The sequence below is a fragment of the Stenella coeruleoalba genome (genome assembly GCF_951394435.1).
Source record: "Stenella coeruleoalba genome assembly, chromosome: 18".
Taxonomy (NCBI): Eukaryota; Metazoa; Chordata; class Mammalia; order Artiodactyla; family Delphinidae; genus Stenella; species Stenella coeruleoalba.
Genome location: NC_137164.1, coordinates 32,941,103 through 32,960,682, shown reverse-complemented (window position 1 = coordinate 32,960,682; position 19,580 = coordinate 32,941,103). Strand labels below are relative to the sequence as shown.

General features: G+C 36.1%; 2 protein-coding genes across 5 annotated transcripts in view; both read right to left on the bottom strand.

Moving 5' to 3' along the window:
* Positions 1-394: 394 nt before the first annotated feature.
* Positions 395-19,580, bottom strand: part of TDRD3 (tudor domain containing 3) — a 243,933-nt gene continuing 224,747 nt past the window's right edge. For all 4 annotated transcript variants that reach the window (XM_079902897.1, XM_079902898.1, XM_079902899.1 and 1 more), the window contains 2 exons: positions 6,309-6,434; positions 395-632 (listed from right to left, as the gene is read on the bottom strand). In XM_079902897.1, coding sequence (XP_079759023.1) covers positions 6,318-6,434 — 117 coding nt within the window. In that variant the 3' untranslated portion in view covers positions 395-632; positions 6,309-6,317. The remainder of the gene's footprint in view (positions 633-6,308; positions 6,435-19,580) is intronic.
* Positions 14,104-16,620, bottom strand: LOC307176703 (trimethylguanosine synthase-like; the record flags this gene model as incomplete). Its single annotated transcript, XM_079903056.1, is given in 6 exon segments — positions 14,104-14,201; positions 14,204-14,291; positions 14,293-15,095; positions 15,098-15,575; positions 15,577-16,257; positions 16,261-16,620. Coding segments are annotated over 6 exon segments (2,484 nt in total). The 5' UTR covers positions 16,597-16,620.

Below are 19,580 nucleotides of genomic sequence, written 5' to 3'. Positions count from 1 at the left end.
GTGTTTAAGCCAGTTTGAGCTGTGTTTTCTGTTATCTGCAACCAGATGCATCTTAAAAGATCCACTGCACATTTTATAAGGAAGGGAATGTCTGTTTTTCAATCAAATTACATTCATAGAGTGTTAAAACAACATATACAAGTTTTGAATATTTTTTGCTGTCATATTTAGTAGTGTTACCATACTAAGAACTGCTATTTGGCTTCAGGTTGTTTTGTAAGAAATGTGGCAAGCTGTGTAAGTCAGTTTATTCTGTAATTACAGGGAGGCATCAGTATGCTGTAATTGCCATTCTACAGAAGGCAATTAGTATGGGGTTAGTACCAGATGAACAAGAAAAATAACATTCAGCAAATAAAACATACAGCAAAACAATGTATTTAATAGTGCACTGGTTTTATTGATGGCAGAAGAAAAAATTCTTTCACTTGTAAAAGGTATTTGCTTAATTTATTGTATTTTTTCCCCCATTCTTTATGTGGGTTGAATTTTTGCCCCTAAAATCTGTCTTTTAGTTCTCCAAATAATAATATCCACCATGGCTCCATCTTATTCTGAAGGGCAAGTAGGAGGTCTATCAACAGGTTTTGACCAGGATGTTTCAGTCAACAGCTCCTTTCTTCACAAAGACTCTATTTAAAAAGAGAGGAAGAAAGTGAAACTGGACCCTCAAATTGACTTTTCCATATGCAAGATACACTGCTGAAACTTACCTGTAAATGTGAAGTGTTTGTGTAAGTATCAATAGATCACAAGTAGAGCAAATTGGACACTGTTAATTCATAAACATACTGATTTATAAATAAACTGATTTATAATTTCTATAAATCAGTATGTAAACAAAAAGCAAAATATTTTAAATAATTTTTTCTTCTAGAAGTTCTTAAAGTACATCTCTGTCACTGTTAGTCTCTCTGTTGCTAGCATGTGCACTTCAGGAATTCGGATTAACTGAGTAGAGTTTAACAGAGGATGACCTAAAAAAGATGCAGTCTGCCAATGCACTTCTACCCCCATTCTACTCACCTCCATTTCCCCTTTGAACACCTTTGAGCTGGTTTAGTCTCACAAGTAATTTACTTGAGTCTGTCGCCTCCCCCTGCCTGCCCCCCACCTTTATCAGATACCACTCTAGTAGAAACACTCTGGGTGGTGACAACAGAAAAGGCGGAGAGAGGTGGTGAGGGAAGGCTTGTTTGCTTCAGTCCTATTTCAGTCTCATGGATGAAAGAATGGTTGGGCAGGGATGGGTAGCATTCCCACGGCTGCATTCAAACAGCGCAGAAGTCTTCTGAGGTAAATAGTCTCCTGATTAGAAAATGAAGAGCTTTGGGTACTATTATCCTCACACGATGCCTATCCAGCTGGCATCACGGGGTCCTGTAATAATAGCTATCTTCATGGCAATCACTTCCCTGACCTTGATTTGAAAACTTTTGCAAAAAGATGCTGATCTAGATTGCCAAAAAAAAAAAAAAAAAAAAAAAAAAAAAAGCCATTTAAAAATCCATCTTTTACCAGTTACAAATGGTGCTAAAACCTGGACCTTACAAAATAAACAAAGTCATGGTATTTATATAGTAGTCTATGCTTAGCTATTGGTTTCAAGGTTTCTGGTTAATATGCAAAACTGTGAAGACTACTCTTTCATGAAACAAATAAGAAACTAGAAATAAAATTAAAAGTGAGTCACCATTTATTAAACCACTTTGCATACTTAGCCTTAACCTCCATGGCACTAGGGAGCTTCCTGCTGATGTGTGTGACAAGGTCTTTCTACACAGGTCTGCCATTTCTCTCCTTTTACAGCAGGACATGAGGCTGTAACTCTTTGACTGGACCAGTGCAATAGCTTCTTAGATTCTTTCCCTCCTGGTGTTGTAATCCATCCTACATCCAACAGCAATATTTATTTCTTTTTTTTTTTTAATTGAGGTATTGTTTACAATGTTGTGTTAGTTTCAAGTGTACAGCAAAGTGCATCAACCATATGTATACATATATCTCCTCTTTTCTGGACTTCCTTCCCATTTAGGTCACCACAGAGCATTGAGTAGAGTTCCCTGTGCTATATAGGAGGTTCTCATTAGTTCTCTATTTTATACCTAGTAGTATATATATGTCATAACAGCAATATTTCTTAAGCTTAATTTTAATCATATAATTCTTATTCAGAAGTTCATGATAGCACCGAACACATCAAAGTCAAACTCTTAACGTGTCTAAAGCCGTACTCTTCTGCCACCACCAATAACTGGTATCTAATTCCTAGGACTCCAATAATGTCAGAGACCTCTCCAAATGCACATAGTTCTGGTCATTTTCATTGATTAAATAACTATGTATACTTTCTCTATCCATATATGCTCTTATCTCTAAGTTGTCTGTAACAATGACGAGCCCAGGAACTAGAGGTTTTGGGCCCTCTCTCCCCTCAGGGGGTGAATCTGACTTGCCAGCACTCTCTCAGACCTAGGCCTATTTCCCACATTGCCCCCAGAGACCTCCTCCTCCACTGAGCCCTAACTCCCAGCTATCTCTTGCTTTTGCTAAGCACTGATGTTGTCCTTAGTACCAGGCTCAAGCAGAATCTAATTCCCTTTCCACTTTGGGGGAAGTATATGAGTATGTAGGGGTGGGCGGTGGTGGCGATGGTATAGAAGGCTTGTAAAAAACCTTCTTAGGATAATGAAAGAATGTAAATTACACATCAACAACTTTAAATCTTGGATTTAATACATTGATTTAAAAAACACTTACTTCGCAGCTACTATGGGTCATTCATCACCTAGCAAAGTACCCAAAACATAAAGATTATGACTACGAAATTATGTTCTTTAGAACTGATAAAAGAAAGTGTCTTAAGTGTTTCTTACTATCTTGAATAATTTTAAATAACAAAATCTTACAAAAATTTCAGCATATATTAGAATTCATGCTTATATTTGCTGGAAGTCAAATGGCTGGATACAGTGGATATCTTCTTTTTAAATGTTTAAGTTAAATGGAAACCAGGAATGAGGAAATAAAAACAAAATACACTACCAAATGTAAAATAGACAGCTAGTGGGAAGCACAGGGAGATCAGCTCCATGCTTTGTGACCACCTAGAGGGGTGGGTGGGATAGGAAGGGTGGGAGGGAGACGCAAGAGGGAGGGGATATGGGGATACATGTATGCATGTGGCTGATTCACTTTGTTGTACAACAGAAACTAACACAGTATCGTGAAGCAATTATACTCCAATAAAGATGTATTAAAAATAATAAAAAAATAAAAGGCCTATGCTAAAAACCTTTCATTTAAAATTATATCTTAAGAAAAAAAAGTAATAAATATATCAACTTAAAAAAAAAGAAAATAATATATTCAGTTGTGTGACAAAAGCAAAAAGTATAATTCTTATTGCTGAACCTCCCATTCAAAGATAGTATATTTAATTCTACTTCATAATTTTTCATAACATATGTTTGAACTAAGTACAAAAATGAATAAATAAATTTTTTCAACCAAGATCACATGTGTCTTACTAATTAATTTTTAGAGTAAATTTTGCAGTGAGGTTTTTCTAGTGATACCATCATGGGACTGTCCCCCACCAAAATTAATTTTCTTACTGTGAGGATTTCCATGTCAACAGTATAATCCAAAGCAAGCATCTGGGAAAGATGGAAGTTTTAGCTCAGGGAACATAGCGAACCACTTAGATTGTAACGTTTTAGTTGATTAGGAACAATTTGCACTGTACAAGATTGTAACGTTTTAGTTCATTAGGAACAATTTGCACTGTACAGTTTGATACGAATAAGCTACACTTACCCCAGGGCTATGGTTTATAATTTACTTTTAAGCAGTGTACTCTTTTTCAAAGGAAATTTTTGATGGAACTCTAATGTATAAAACATATGAAAGACACTAAAGAAGAGGCCAGAGGACTGAGAGTTCTACCCATTGGCTACACTCTTACTCACGCCCACCATCTTCTCTCTACTTCTAGCCCTCCCTTCAACAGCCCTAAGGCACCCTTGAAGAGCCCTAGAGTCCTGCATCCACTGTCCTAGAGCAATCAGAGGGTTGAGAACCTTTGGCCTCATTTTAAAACCTGTTTTAAACAATTTAGAAGACCCTGGAAAGCTAACAGGGAATTCTGTTTTCATTTACCTTAAATAAGATTTAATTATAAGCACACTGAGCTTATTTTAAAAGTGGATGTTCAACCGTGCACAATGTAAAGTTGCTGAAGTCCTTACGTATACTTTGATTCTGCTTTGGTCAATTCTTGCATGCTACAGAAAAATGCCCAAAGTCCAGAAGTAGCTCTTCTGTGATACTGTGGGCAAAAGGTCACGTTTGTTTACTTGACAGCCTTGTATTAAGTGCAAAGAAAAACCAACGATAAGAGGAAAAAGGTGCTACACTGGCTTACTCGGGTAAATCAGAAGTCAAATAGCAGCAGGTTTCTGCTCCAGGCACACTATTACATAAGGAGCAAAGGGCTAGAAAATACAGGAAAACATTTCTTCATTTAGGATGACAGAACTAATTTTTAACCAATGAAAGAGCTTTGGGGAAGCTGCAGGAGATGTAAGACTCTGGAACAGTGCTGTCCAGAAATATAATGTGAGACATACGTAATTCTTACTTTTCTAGTAGCCACATTAAAAAGTAAAAATAAACAGGTGAAATTATTGTAATAACTTTTTATTTAACCCAATCTATTAAAATATTATCATTTTGATATATAAATAATAAAAATTATTGAGTTTTTTTCAAACTAAGTCTGAAATCTGGTATGCATTTTTTATTTATAGCACATCTCAATTCAGGCTAGCTGCATTTCAAGTGCTAAACAGTCTTGGCTGGTTTGAGAGTCACACAGTAGGGGACAAATACAATGTGGATAACAGCATTATCAGAATGAACAGCTGAAATAAGGAAATAAGGAATTGGGAACAATTTCTTAAAAATTCTCAATAGTCTTGCTACTAAGAAGAGACTAAGAAAAAAGATATAAAGTCTAAAATAGTCTTATGTGATGTATAACAAAAGCTGTAACGGGAAAACTCTAATTATTAAAAAAAAATATTCAAAAACCCTGGCATAAGGAAAAAATAGAAATGTTACCAAAGATGGTGAAAGTATTTCTTTCTAAAAACATATTAAGAAGTAAGGTCTTTGTTCATCAAAATGAGAATGTCTTAGATTGGTCCTATAATTTGCTGACTTTGTTATATTTCTCTTCCTTCCTACTGAAGATGATTTTCAGATACCACCTCTCTTTCTGAAACTCTAAGATGAAAGTTTCTGTACTGACAGCATAAGGCCCCCAAATTACATCTCAATAAGCAGTCATGTTGTCTTCATCCAATTCCTGAAGATATATATGAAACATTTCCTCTTTCTTAAAAAGGACTGAAATCAATTAAACAAAAAATAAACTCAATTACCCAGGTTGATAATTATTTAGTCCTTTGTTTTCTTTCATCTTCTTCCTGCTTTCAAACCTATAGTCATTTCACTGATTGTCATCACCTCCAATAGAAAAGAGTAGGTATAGAGAAAAAAGGGGATTAGGGATAGCATTTGCAGGGAAAGGTTTGGAGAAAAAGTAGTTTGTAACTATGGTATTATATTAAATACTTTATAATTGAAAGTAGTTTTAAAACATTAGTTTTCTTCTATTACAGGCAAACCCCAGAGATACTGAGGGCTCAGTTCCAGACCACCACAATAAAGTGAATATCACAATAAAATAATTACCCTAAGTTTTTGGTTTCCCAGTGCATATAAAAGTTATATTTACACTATACTGTTGTCTATTGAGTGTGCAATAGCATTATGTCTAAAAAGCGATGCACATGCCTTAATTAAAAATACTTTACTGCTAAAAAGTGCTAACCATCATCTGAGCCTTCAGTGAGTCATAATCATTTTGCAATAGTAACATCAAAGATCACTGACTACAGATCACCATAACAAATATAATAATAAGTTTGAAATATTGTGAGGATTACCAAAATGTGACACAGAGACAGAAAAGTGAGCAAATGCTGTTAGAAAAATGGCACTGATAGAATTGCTTGATGCTGGGTTGCCAGAAACTTCCAATTTGTAAAAAATGCAATATCTGTGAAGTGCAATAAATGAAGCACAATAAAATGAGGTAGGTCTATATGTTATTATGAAATATTATATATATATAATATATATTATTATATATAATAATATATTATATATAACTGGACTTATATATTTAACATGATAGTATCTTTCTTTACATGGAAAGCTCCTCACAATGTCAACTTTACCTTCTCACATTAGGTCCGAGCCCGGGGAGGTTGGTAGAACTGCTGGGTTGGCCGAGTGGATCGTCTTGGCTGGCCATCACCTCCTCTACGGAATTCAAGAGTTTGGTCATAGGTGGCTTCTTCTTCCTATTTGCAAAGAGTAGTGATTTAACATGTTCAAAACAGTTCCAAGTTTCCTACATTAAATACATTTTATGGTCCCCATTTTGATATACCCTCTTAGAAGCTGCCCTGGGATTCACATCTGTCAATTTTTATAATAGTAGGCGGCAGGGGGAAGGAAAAAAAAGGCAAGGACATTGTTAAAACTCTTTTGGTCCTTGTTAATAGAAGGATGAAATTTATAGTAGTAACATTAGAACCAAATTTAATTCTAGAAAAGGAAACTATTTCCACATAATATTATGGTTATCTCCTCAAATGACTTGACACAATGTGGTGAAAACACAGAAAAGCAAGCAATGTAATACAATTTTAATTGAATATTTGGGCTTCTAAATATTTCCAGGTATTTATCATGGAAAGGGGTTTTAGTAAGATATGGAAAAGGGATTGAGGAGCCAGAGAATGTTCACCAGCTGTTTGTCCTCATCTGATGAAATCTCCAACATCGTTAAGAACCTTACATCTAGAGACAGGAAAAAAATAATGGATTGGAATGAGGAGAGAAATACAATTTCCATATAAAGAAAGCTTCATGCAAGACACAGCAATCGCCACAGTAAGACGCAAACTGTTTTCTTCTCATATTCTTTCTTACTAAGGGGGTAGAACCAGCAACTCAAGGAATGGCATGGATAAATTAGTATAAGCAGAATAAACAGCAGAAACAGTATAGTTAATTACAATATTTGAAAAGGACTTAGAAGCAACAGAAATGTAGCCAAAAGCCACACTGGTTTCTTACTGAGTGCTGCCACACTGTTATTTTAGTGTTTTAAATTAATGCAGCTGTGAAGTATGTTCCCTTCATAGAGAGAAAAAAATTGGCTCTCATTTTTGTTTATGAAAGAAACAGTATCTATTTCAAAAGCAGAGTTTAAATTCCAGCTGAATTATCAGAGCACAATAATTTGCATGATTTAGGAAATTTATCCTATTTCTTCCTATTCCTCCTTAATCGTTGAATCTTCTGTCCCAAAAGATTGCTTTCCTTTGACCCTAAAAGCAAATGGAGTTATATGAAAGACTGAGTTCTATTCTTTAATTTTTACAGATCAACTATTGCAATTTTACTTGATGCAAGTAGAAAGATGCTATGATAATTTGATCAAATCCTATTATTTAGAAATGATATTTAATATTTGGCACGAACATATCACTCATTAATAGGCATTCTCCACAGTATTCTTAAGAACCGTTATCTCCATTTTATATAAAGGACACTGAAGTCCAGGAAAGCTTTGTGACTTTGCCCTAATACTTCGAAGATAAATCTGAGTTTTGATTCAGACACTGCTATTTAAATCCTTACGTCTCAGTCTGCATGTAAAAGAAATAAACTAATTGCCCAAAATTAATGATCACCCTTAAGGGGCCATCATCACCTAAATAAGAGAATAGAGAAATCTGACAATACATCTGTCATAACTCAATAACAACATTTTAGAGACAAACTTCCAGATTAGTTCTCCTTTCTCTATGCCCCTTTCATTAATAATCAATCTCAAAACGGTTAGAAGTATCAGATATTATGTCTATAATTTAGTAAAGCAATCAAGATGGAGGAAGAAAAATTAAAGTGCTCAGAAAAGAAGAGAAATATTTTTTTATTAATATGGTCACTGCTCTGAATGATTATTGTCAAATCTTATAGCTAAATTTGAAAAGAAACTATTTTTATGATATATGACATTTGCAACTGTGCATATTAACTGAGAAGGATAAAAATATGTTTGCTGCTGTAGAAGGTGAAGTAATTATTCTAGGAATTAGAATGGAATATTATTATTCTCCACACCCAGCTGCAAAACTGGTTAGAGGACATCTAAAAACCTATATACTTTATCAATAAAATATAGTATTAAAGGTAGGACACTACATTTACTGAGTGAGTGACCTGGATTTATATAATAAATGTGCCATTGCTATTTGAAAAACTATCTCTATTGTTTAAAAGAATCTCAGACTATACTAGCCATAACCGATTAAATGGTTTTATAGAGATGACCAACCATGAGATTTCTTTGACATTATTTGATGTCTTCACAATCATTTTATACAAAATGGAAGCAAAAAATAAAAATAATTCTGACAGCTTGGTTTTCAGTTGTCAAAGGCACAATCTTGCTCTTTTAACTTTGAAATATTCTTCCCACAGAGTAGTCGGGGGCAAACCTGGTTACCCACAAAAATCACTTCATACAGTTTAGAGCTAGTAATTTTTAGCACTGAATGAGCACCCCTTTCCATATAACACACAGCTCAATTTAATAGATCAGTTTATTTGGAGTCATCTTTGAATGAAATTTATACCTTTATCTTCTTCCTTTAGTTTCACTACTCTGTAACAGCTTTAGAACTAAAAAAAAAATTAATTTCACAGTTCATGAACATTTAAAAAAAATCTGACAGTATTTTGAGCTGGCACAGTCCTGGAAGGCTATCTGGTCTGTCCCCTTAGATTTGACAGATGAGGAATCTCTAAACCCAGAGAGGTGATTTTCCCAAGTCACAGAGCTCACTAGAGGAAGAGTCCAGACCAGGGCCATTTTGTTTCTAACTCAGACAAGGTTCTTTAAAAGATTGGTGATAACGTTCACAAAAATGGAACTGACCAATGCCATCTTCAACAAAGCTTTTGAGATTTAGAACCATTTTATTGGGATTCAGATTTTTGCTCACCATGCTATCAGATTTACCTGGTTTTAAAATACCAAATAAATAATATTCAAAATGTGCCCTCTTTTTATGCCAATATTTAGTAGTTTATTACTCCTTTTAATGAAAAGATACATATTCAATAATCATTGTGACACCAAACATGAATGAAGTGATATGTTGAAAGGAAAAAATGAGTCATAGCACCAATGCAAAAAGGAGATACACAACTTCACCTATAAAACACATTTGACGGGTCACAACTACACCTTTCCTGCATATCATTTTTAGTCTCTCGATAGCACAAACTACATCTTGAGTGAGAATACAGACAAATACACTATTTCCTCATTTATAAATGAGCTGTTGGAAAAGCTCATTGTAAATCAGTTACTTCGAACCTGGAACATACTTCAGTAGGAGGTGTGAAACACATTTAAATACAGGTCAGGTTCTCTGTTCCACAAATAAAGGTGATGTGCAGATAAGCATATAAACCACCACTCTAAAGAAGGTGGTGGATCTGGTGGTTCTCAACTGGGAGTGATTTCCCTACCCCACAGTGTGGGGGCAGGGGAGGTAGCCAATGTCTGGAGACATTTTTGGTTATTACAAGCTGAAGGAGTAGGTGGGGGGAGTTGCTACTACATCCAGTAGGTAGAGGCCAAGGATGCTCTCTAGGCAAATGGAGGAGGAGGAAACTTCCTATTCCTAAGTGCCAGGACAGCCTGGAAAATAATTCTGAAATTCAGGAAGTTTGGGTTTGCCACCCTTTCCCTTTTCCTTTTCGGATATTTCTTCTGCCTCTGTCTCTAATGCCTAAAAGCTGCGTTTATGGAACTTCTGTGGGGAGGTCTCTATTCGCTGACAACACTATGTTTTCCTCTGCTTCAGCAACATGTTCATACTTACTTAACTTACTGAATTGCCTCATCTTACATTACCATTTCTTCAGCATTTTTGCACAGCAATGACTTTGTAAGGAGAAAACGATTATTGATTACTGGTGGGAGTAGGGAACAGGGATGGCAATTCTCTTCACAAAAAACTTGGAAAAACTAACTGATATTGTCACCTCTAATAGCTACTTTGTGTGAAATTTAATAAAAATTTTTCTAGTCAGTTCCTTTTAACAATTTGCACAGTAGTCACAAAAACACAAGCCAGCATACAAAATGTATACAACGTACCCTCAACAATAATCCTTGAACTCTGAATATTTTGAACACTGAAATCTTAATGAGTACATATCTCCTTGAGTGATTCACATATGAACTACTTATGAATTTCCAGACCACCTTTGCCTGTCTGGTTAACTTGTATAGTCAGTTTATAGAAATAGCAACTAATTTTAATATAAAACCTAAGCAAACAATAATTTTAAAGACAAACCTGCTTTCCCAAAATATCATGTAATAAAGGCAAAATAGGGACAGTAAAAAGATCATTGGTTGCCAAGGGTTAGGGGGGATGGAGGGATGAATACGCAAAACACAGGAAGATTTTTAGGGCTGTGAAACTATCCTGTATGATACTATTATGGTAGATACATGTCCCAATACATTTGTCCAAACCCAATGCACACCATGAGTGAACCCTAATGTAAACTATGGGCTCTGGAAAATAATGATGAGTTAATGTAGGTCTATCAATTGTAACATATGTACAACGGATAGATGGTGGGGGATGTTGATAAACGGGAGAAGCTATGCATGTGTGGGGGCGAAGAGTATGTGGGAAATCCCATACCCCTCTCAGTTTTGCTGTGAATCTAAAACTCCTCTATAAAATAAAGTCTAAAACAAACAAACAGAAAAACAGGCTGTAAAGTAGGCCACATCAGTGGGATACTTTGCGCCTCATATATTGCTGATGTGGTAGATATTTGATGAAATATTTGTTGACCTGCCTTATTAAAATGGCACATCTTGATCCATTCAGAGTCTTCCTGTGGTTATCCATAACTAAAATATGAGAATTAAATTTCTTTCACCCTTGGGATGCCATCAGCATTAATTAATGTATGAAAACCACTTTGAAGATTATTGAGCTCTCTGAATTGGCTCTAGGTTGTATATATAATTTTGATTATACCTTGGATATTCATAACATTTCCTCTTGGTTTCCACTGGAAAACTCTGACCTTTGATTTTACTTTTTAGTCCAAGTAATGAAATAAAGTACCTCTGCCCCATTCAAAAACAAAAACAAAAATTCATGTAATGGATTCCAATAGTAGAACTTAAAATATTTTAAGTAATCTATTTTAGATCAATTATACTAATATTCTATTATATTAGAGCAACTGAAAATTGGATAGTAATAAAGTAATTGAAGATTATGGATAACAGCTGTGCCTACAGGAGTCAAGTATTATGATTAACACTGACCTTAGTTTACCAATTATTCTTGTTTAAAAATATATTCCAATTCCATATTTACAACTCCACCACAAAATAAACTGGGTCTGTCTGTGGTAGCCTGGAACCACAGACTACAAAACAGATAGTTTCTGTAAAGAACAGTTAGTCCAAAAAACTAAGAAGCTATAATTTGCTCAGGTAATTAGTACCATAACCTGAGTTAGTAGGTCTTCTGATTCATAGTCCTGTCTGCCCTTCACACTATGCTTCCAAGTAATGAGGACAAGAAATACAGACACAGTGAATGCCAGAATTGGAAGAGGATTTGGGGATAATCTAATTGAGCAAATTTAAATTTTAAAAATCATCATCTATTTTTGGGGTAAATGTGACACTCTTCTTTCAAATGAAATTTTATACAGAATTCCAATATAAAATAGATGGGCTCAGGTTACAGTGGGTGTTTTTACATACAGTATCCCCTTGGCTTTCTCTTCTTTAGTTCTTCCAAGTTCTGTAACCCCTAAAGCACAAAAACTAAAACCAAAACTGGTTCAACCTCTGCTGTACACTAGGAACCAGCTAGGTTGAGTGGCTTGATTAATATAAGAAAATGAACTGCTGAAAGAACAGGAACGGGAACACAGGCCCCTGACTCAGTTCAGAGACCGTTGTCTTTGCGTTTTATCACAGGGAAAATCTAAACCCTGCTTTTGACTTCTATGAATTAAATTTCTCATTTGACAATACAAACTCACCTTCTATACCTAAATGGGGAAAAATAAAAATCTCAGCCTTCATTAAACATAAGCAAAATAAGCAAATTTTATGCTAATAAACTAATTTATCTGTTTTTGAAACTTTGAGTGAGATAAGATACCATTTTAGAATAAAGTGTAATGCAGAATTATAATCCCTCTTTCCCTCAGAGCAGCTCTAAAATAATCTGTTTAATATACCAGGTCCGGTAATAATTTATTTTAACCAAATATTTTGTGGCAGAAAAAAACCCCACACTGCTACAAGTAAAAGAATGAAATTAGAACACTCCCTAACACCATACACAAAAATAAACTCAAAATGGATTAGAGACCTAAATATAAGACCAGACACTATAAAACTCTTAGAGGAAAACTTTGGAAGAACATTCTTTGACATAAATCACAGCAAGATCTTTTTGATCCACCTCCTAGAGTAATGGAAATAAAAACAAAAATAAACAAATGGGACCTAATGAAACTTAAACACTTTTGCAAAGCAAAGGAAACTACAAACAAGACGAAAAGACAACCCTCAGAATGGGAGAAAATATTTGCAAATGAATCAATGGGCAAAGGATTAATCTCTAAAATATATAAACAGCTCATGCAGCTCAATATTAAAAAAACAAACAACCAAATCAAAAAATCAGCAGAAGACCTAAATAGACATTTCTCCAAAGAAGACATACAGATGGCCAAGAGACACATGAAAAGCTGCTCAACATCACTAGTTACTAGAGAAATGCAAATCAAAACTACAATGAGCTATCACCTCACACCAGTTAGAATGGGCGTCATCAGAAAATCTACAAACAACAAATGCTGGAGAGGGTGTGGAGAAAAGGGAACCCTCTTGCACTGTTGGTGGGAATGTAAATTGATAAGCCACTATGGAGAACAGTACGGAGGTTCCTTAAAAAACTAAAAATAGAATTACCATATGACCCAGCAACCCCACTACTGGGCATATATACCCAGAGAAAACCATAATTCAAAAAGACACATGCACCCCAATGTTCATTGCAGCGCTATTTACAATAGCCAGGTCATGGAAGCAACCTAAATGCCCATCGACAGACGAACGGATAAAGAAGATGTGGTACATATACACAATGGAATATTACTCAGCCATAAAAAGGAATGAAATTGGGTCATTTGTAGAGACGTGGATGGATCTAGTGACTGTCATATAGAGTGAAGTAAGTCACAAAGAAAAAAACAAATATTGTACATTAACGCATATATGTGGAACCTAGAAAAATGGTACAGATCAACCGGTTTGCAGGGCAGAAACAGAGACACAGATGTAGAGAACAAACGTATGGACACCAAGGGGGGCAGTGGCGGGGGTAGTGGTGTTGGTGTGATGAATTAGGAGAGTGGAATTGACATATATACAGTAATATGTATAAAATGGATAACTAATAAGAACCTGCTGTATAAAAAAATAAAATTTAATTAAAAAAAACCACACTGATTCAAGACAAGAAACAAAATCGGATTCAAAATCTAACTACTAAGCAACTGGTCCAAAATGCATGGCTGAGAATATAATGTTTTTTTTTTTTCTTCCTTTCACTGCCATTTTAATAGAAAAAGAATATAAACTTCTATATTACAAAATATATTTCATATTTTTTTCAATAGAAACTTAAAAAACACTAACTTTATAAAATAAATGGATGTTTAAAAGCAAATTCCGGATGGTACTGCATCAATGTGGGCAAAAAGTGTATTAGGGTACAAATACCCATTTTACTATGGGTACAAAGTGTCAGTGAATACAGAGAAGAAATTCCAAGTGAATAGTGTTCTGACCGCTATGATCTTTTGATCTCTATACCACCTCACTTATGATTCAGAGGCTGATCTGCGGATCAGTTCCCCCAAATAAGCAGTGATTGCCTTCAATCTATTATTAAAGTTTTGTTCTATTTCCACTTGCCCTCAGGCCCAGCCAAGGACGCCACCTGGTCGATATTAGCACTTCTTGGAAGAAAATAAATGATATTATTAGTGATCTTCTGGGAAAGTCTGAAAAATTTCTAAGCCATCAGGAGACATCATGGTGCTGATGTCGAAGATCTCGGCGGTGGTGTAGTGTGGTCCTCCCCAAGGAGGGCTGAGAAACACGACATCAGCCTTTAAACGAGAAGCCAGCTGCAGGAAATCTCCACAGATGAACTCAATCTTGTCCGCTACCCCATAAATTTCTGCATTACTGTGAGCAAGATCGATCTTAACAGGATCAATATCAATGGTGATCACTCTCTTTCCTGTTAAGGCAAACTGAATGGTATTTCCTCCAACTCCACAAAATGCGTTGACTACGGTGTCACAGTGGAAGGACGGGCTGACCCTGCCAGCAATGTGCTCAGCGATCTCGGGTGTAACTGAAAACCAGCCCTCTCTGTCTAATTTAATCCCATCGTCAAAGCGGGAGAAGAGCCTGTATCTCTGGGCCCAGTACTTTGCCAGCTCGGGCACAGCAGTGATCTCCGGAGGCAGACCAATTCCCTTTCTGTTCTTGCTCTTCTTCTTCTTCTTTTTATTTTCAGCTTCGGCTTCTACCTGAAGACGGTCTGGTGCAGCCTTGGTGGGGCAGTCACCCTCATCTGTCACTGCTGCTTCTGTGCTGTCCCTGTCAGTTTTCTCTGTTCCCACTTCCCCAGCTGAAGACATGGCACGACGCTTTCCAGGTTCTGGCTCACTCGTCTCCGGTGGGTCATCCCCTTTTTCAACAGACACTTCTTGTTCCTCTGAACCACTGCTTGTGCAAGTATCTTGAACGTTGTTATGAGAAACTGACTCCTGCGATGCTTCCTCATGCATTGGTTCATTACCCATTTTAGGAATTTTTCTACCTTATTCAAAGTTTTGCTTTTCTTGAAAAGAGTTTTTCCTGGCTCTTCAGTGAAGAAGATGTGTTTGTTTTTCATATTGATTTGTCTTCTCATGTCCAAGTACTTTGACTTGTACTTCACATTCTTGTGTGGATACTTGACCCGCCGGTGACTGAAATTTGAAATTCCACCATATTTTTGTCCTGAGCCATGCTTGAATCCTAGAAGGGAACCGTCGACATCAAAGTCTGAATCTGGGTTTTCATCAATGTCCAGTTCGTGGCTCCTCTTGAATTTGCTTGGCTTCTGTTCAGGTGGATCTTTGCCACTCTCATCTCCATCAGTGCCGATGAGGTGTGGTCTGTCTGTGATTGTGTTTGCTTCTGATGACTCTTGTGAATCCTGAGCTGGTTGGCTTGTGCTTCTGTTCCCAGACAAGCTGCTTTCCTTGCTTCCTCCATTATATGGTTCACTTTGGCCCTAAGCAAGGCATTCTCTTCTGCTGTCCATCACAACTCACAGAGGGATCTAATCGGCTCTGTTCTACATCCTCTGAATTCAGACTTATATTACTAAGTCCATCAAGAATTTCATTATGATCTTTATCACTTGAACTAGAGCTTTCGCTATCCATTGATGAAGATGGAGAAGAAAGTTCATCTGCTTTCGTGCGATTTTCGTCTTTCTTGTTGTCAACTACTGTTTTAGACACACAAGTATCTGTATCACAGCTTTGTGAAGCATGAAAAGTCCAACCCTGAGCTTCCCAATACTGAAACTGTTCCAAATAATACCAATACAGCTGGCTATAATGCTGCTCCCATTCCGCCTCTGTATTAGGGATGTTCCAGGGTTCTGAGGACGGCGTCTGACCTGCATGCTTTTCTTGCCAGCTTTGCCACAGCAGTTCCCCCTGGTATTCCTTCCAGTACTTCTCCCAGAGCTCCGTAATTTCCAGCTTTGGAGATAATGTATTTTCAGCAGGAAGATTCTCACCTTCAATGTCTTTTTTGGTTCGAAGTTTATACCTTCTGGTGTTCTCATTCTCAGATGAGGATGGATCATCTGAATCTGAAGCCAAAATGTCATCTTCCGCACATTCTTGTCTCCAAGATTCTCTCTTAATTTCATCTAAGTACTTCTTTTGATGTTTTTTCTCTTTTTAAACTTTGTTTCTAGTATTCATAGATACCTCAAAATTCTTATGTGCAGACACCCTACCACACTGAAGTGGCAGTCCCATACTTCTCATGAGTTCAGCCTCAGAATCAAGTTCACTTTCATCTGGGCCTACGTCTTTGCTGTCACGTGACTCTGCAGTGCCCTGGGGACGACCACCTTCTTCCTCTTCTGTAGCTTGCTCTCCTGCACTGTTGCCATCGTCTTTAACGTAGTAGCCTTTTAATCCCAAACTGCACAATTTCCGATCTTCCACAAACGCCCTGGAGCAGAGGCAGAGGATGCAGGAGCCCTCCCGCAGGTCTTCAAGGAAGAGACACATCTCCACCCGGGAGCTCCACTTCTCGCAGTATGTCGTAGCGCCACAGAGGAGGCGGCCACGCCGCAAACAGCGCCGGAAGACCTCCCAGCCGCTGTTCCGCTGCTGGGGACCGAGGGCAGGACTGGAGGCGTGCCTGGCTGCCAGGGAGGAACGGCAATACAATGTTTCAGGAGAACTCTGAGACATTTCACTGTGTTCTGATATTCTCTTTTTAGAAAAGAGGATATTCTCTAAAGTTACATAAGAATTAGGTAAGGATTATTGATGATTCTATCAGATATTAGGAAATCATCTGAATCCCTACCTCAAGGGTTTTATTCTGTACTCTGCCAACTAAAGCACTACCTAAATAAGACAACTAAACTTTAACATGGAAGAAAACTGGATGTTTCAATGACAGTTAAAGCAAATACAGTACTATCCACCATTGTCTTTCCTCTAACATCGTTAAGATCTTCTACTATTTAATACAAAGTAAACAAGCTATTTTTGGCAGCTTAGACACTCAAGAAAATGCAACTCAACATCAAAAGGCTGCATCCATATTTCAACTAGGAGAATATAATACAAAAAAGAGACTAGAAAATGTCACCCTTTTCAAACTTCAAATAATAAAAGTACTGATACTCTTCCATCAAAAACACACCCAACTTTCTTTAAAACTTGGAATAGAAAAAAGGGGAATGATTATTCTACTATGTGCCTGGCATTTTATCTCATTTAATCCTTGCAACAATGCTTTGAATTACTTAATCTCATCCTTCTACAGATGAACAAGCTAAGGCTCAGAGTAACTTACCCAAAGTTATGTAAGTGGCCATGCTTCAATAAGACCCCTGGGCTGTCCACTCCAAAGTTCTTTTCATGGCATCACATAGTGTATATTTTACATTTCTTGCTTCAGACAGTTTTGCTTATTTTTTTCTAATAGCTGGCTAAAGATTAATTTTAAATAAGTAGATGGCTTCTGCCCTGAGGCTAGTATAAACATTTAATGGTCAGCATCTTTGTTGAAATGCCATAGTGAAGTCCAAAGAATGAATATATGATTTGTAAAAATGTGTACCTCTCTCCAACTCATTTCCTCTTTTAAAGCTAAAGGTTAAATAGATTCCAAAGCTTGTCCAGAAGTCAGGGTAGGAAGCATATTTCTGCTCCAAAAGATGCCAATCTACTCAGATTCCCTTGAGAGATACCTTATCATGGAATTGGTATTTAAGACCTCAGTCTGTTAGGTCAGATCTGAGTCTGAGTTTAGACTCCACCACTTCCTACATGTGTTACTCAACTTCTCTACATCTCAGTTTTCTCACATAGACAGCAGTAATCAACTCATAGGTTTACAAGGAGCATTACATGAGATAATACCCAAAAAGAGTTTAGCAAATAAGCCATATACATTGTCTATTATTCTGAATTAAGTAATTCTTTGACAGTAATATATACATGCTCACTTCAACTGAACTATCAAGACTCACAGATTTTGCTAAAAATCAGGTTTGCTGTTAAGAATATTCCTCAAATTGCTTTTGTCAGATAAGGAAAGTGGAAAAGCCACTGAAGAAAATGAAAGAGCCAATGCAAGGAGAAAGACTCTTGTCACCTGCTTGCCTTTTATTTCTTCAGAAATTTGAAAAACATCTATACACAAAAACTAATGATTTCACATTATAAATCATTCCATTGTTACCACTGTTTTTGTTTCTTTTAGGAAGAGGTCTTCTTTTTTAATTATAGAGAAAAAGGGCAAATAAAACAAAGAAAAGGAGAAAATTAGCAAAGACATTACTGAAAATGATTAATCAAAAGTTAAAGATATTATTTGCCTAAAATATGAACATTTTAAGAAAAAGCTAAAAATAAACGTGATTAACCTCTTTGAACATCTTGCCTTAATAACAAGACCATAACCTTAAAATTTTATCAAATGCCATAAAAAAGAGACACTATTTAAACAGCAGAGGTATAGCAATGATGATTAATAATGAAAAATGCTTATCTATGCCTGTTGATATGTTTTCAGGTGATTGCCTATAAATTACTCTTGCAAAAGCAACTGCTTTCCCAAATATGCTAATTGAGCAAATATGTTTTAGAATATTTTACGGTTAAAACTTATGAGCACTAATCACAAGTGGTTAATCATTTCACTCCCTCATAAGTTATACCATTTTTACATCTTAAATTTGTAACTAATACAATATACTTTAAGAATGAATTAACTAATTCTTTCTCTGAAAGTAATAATTACCACATCATAATGCCAGACTGCTTTTTATTCTAAAACAGTCAGCCCAGTACATTTTATGTAACTGACCACTTGAGACAAGTACTTATGATGTGCTTCAGTGACCTGTAATACAGACTAAAGAAACAGAATTAGAAAAAAAAACTCCATGTCAAATTGATAAAATACAGGCCAGATCTTTGCCATTAAAAAGTACTGAGTGTTGGAGTAGGGAAAGGAGATGACTTGACATGCTTTATATAACTTTAAGAAAAGGTTTGCAATATCTAACAGTACAGAAAATAAAATCATTTGCTAATGTTTTCACCCCTAAGGAACATAAGATTGACAGGAAAAGAATTAAAATTTTGAATCTTATAGCAGCTATCTATAAGATTATTTATAGTTATTTATAAATTATTTATAGTTATCTATAAGATTACGATGTAATAATCATTTTCACATTTAAATCCCATACATACCCAGCAACCCATATTAACAATGTCTGCATAATGAAGTAAAATGATTTCTCTATAGTGAAACATAAAGAAAATATGTTTAAAAGTCCTTATCAATTATCAGGCTAGTTAATAAAAGCTGTAGTTTAAGAATTGTGAGGTGCCCCAGGAGTCAATGATCTGATCTACAAGGTACAAAATTCATCCCCACACATCACACACAGGTGGTGTGATGGTTCTGTCTCCTTCAAATAAGTGGTGAAGGATGCTAAGGCTTTCTCAGGCAGCCAACCCCACTC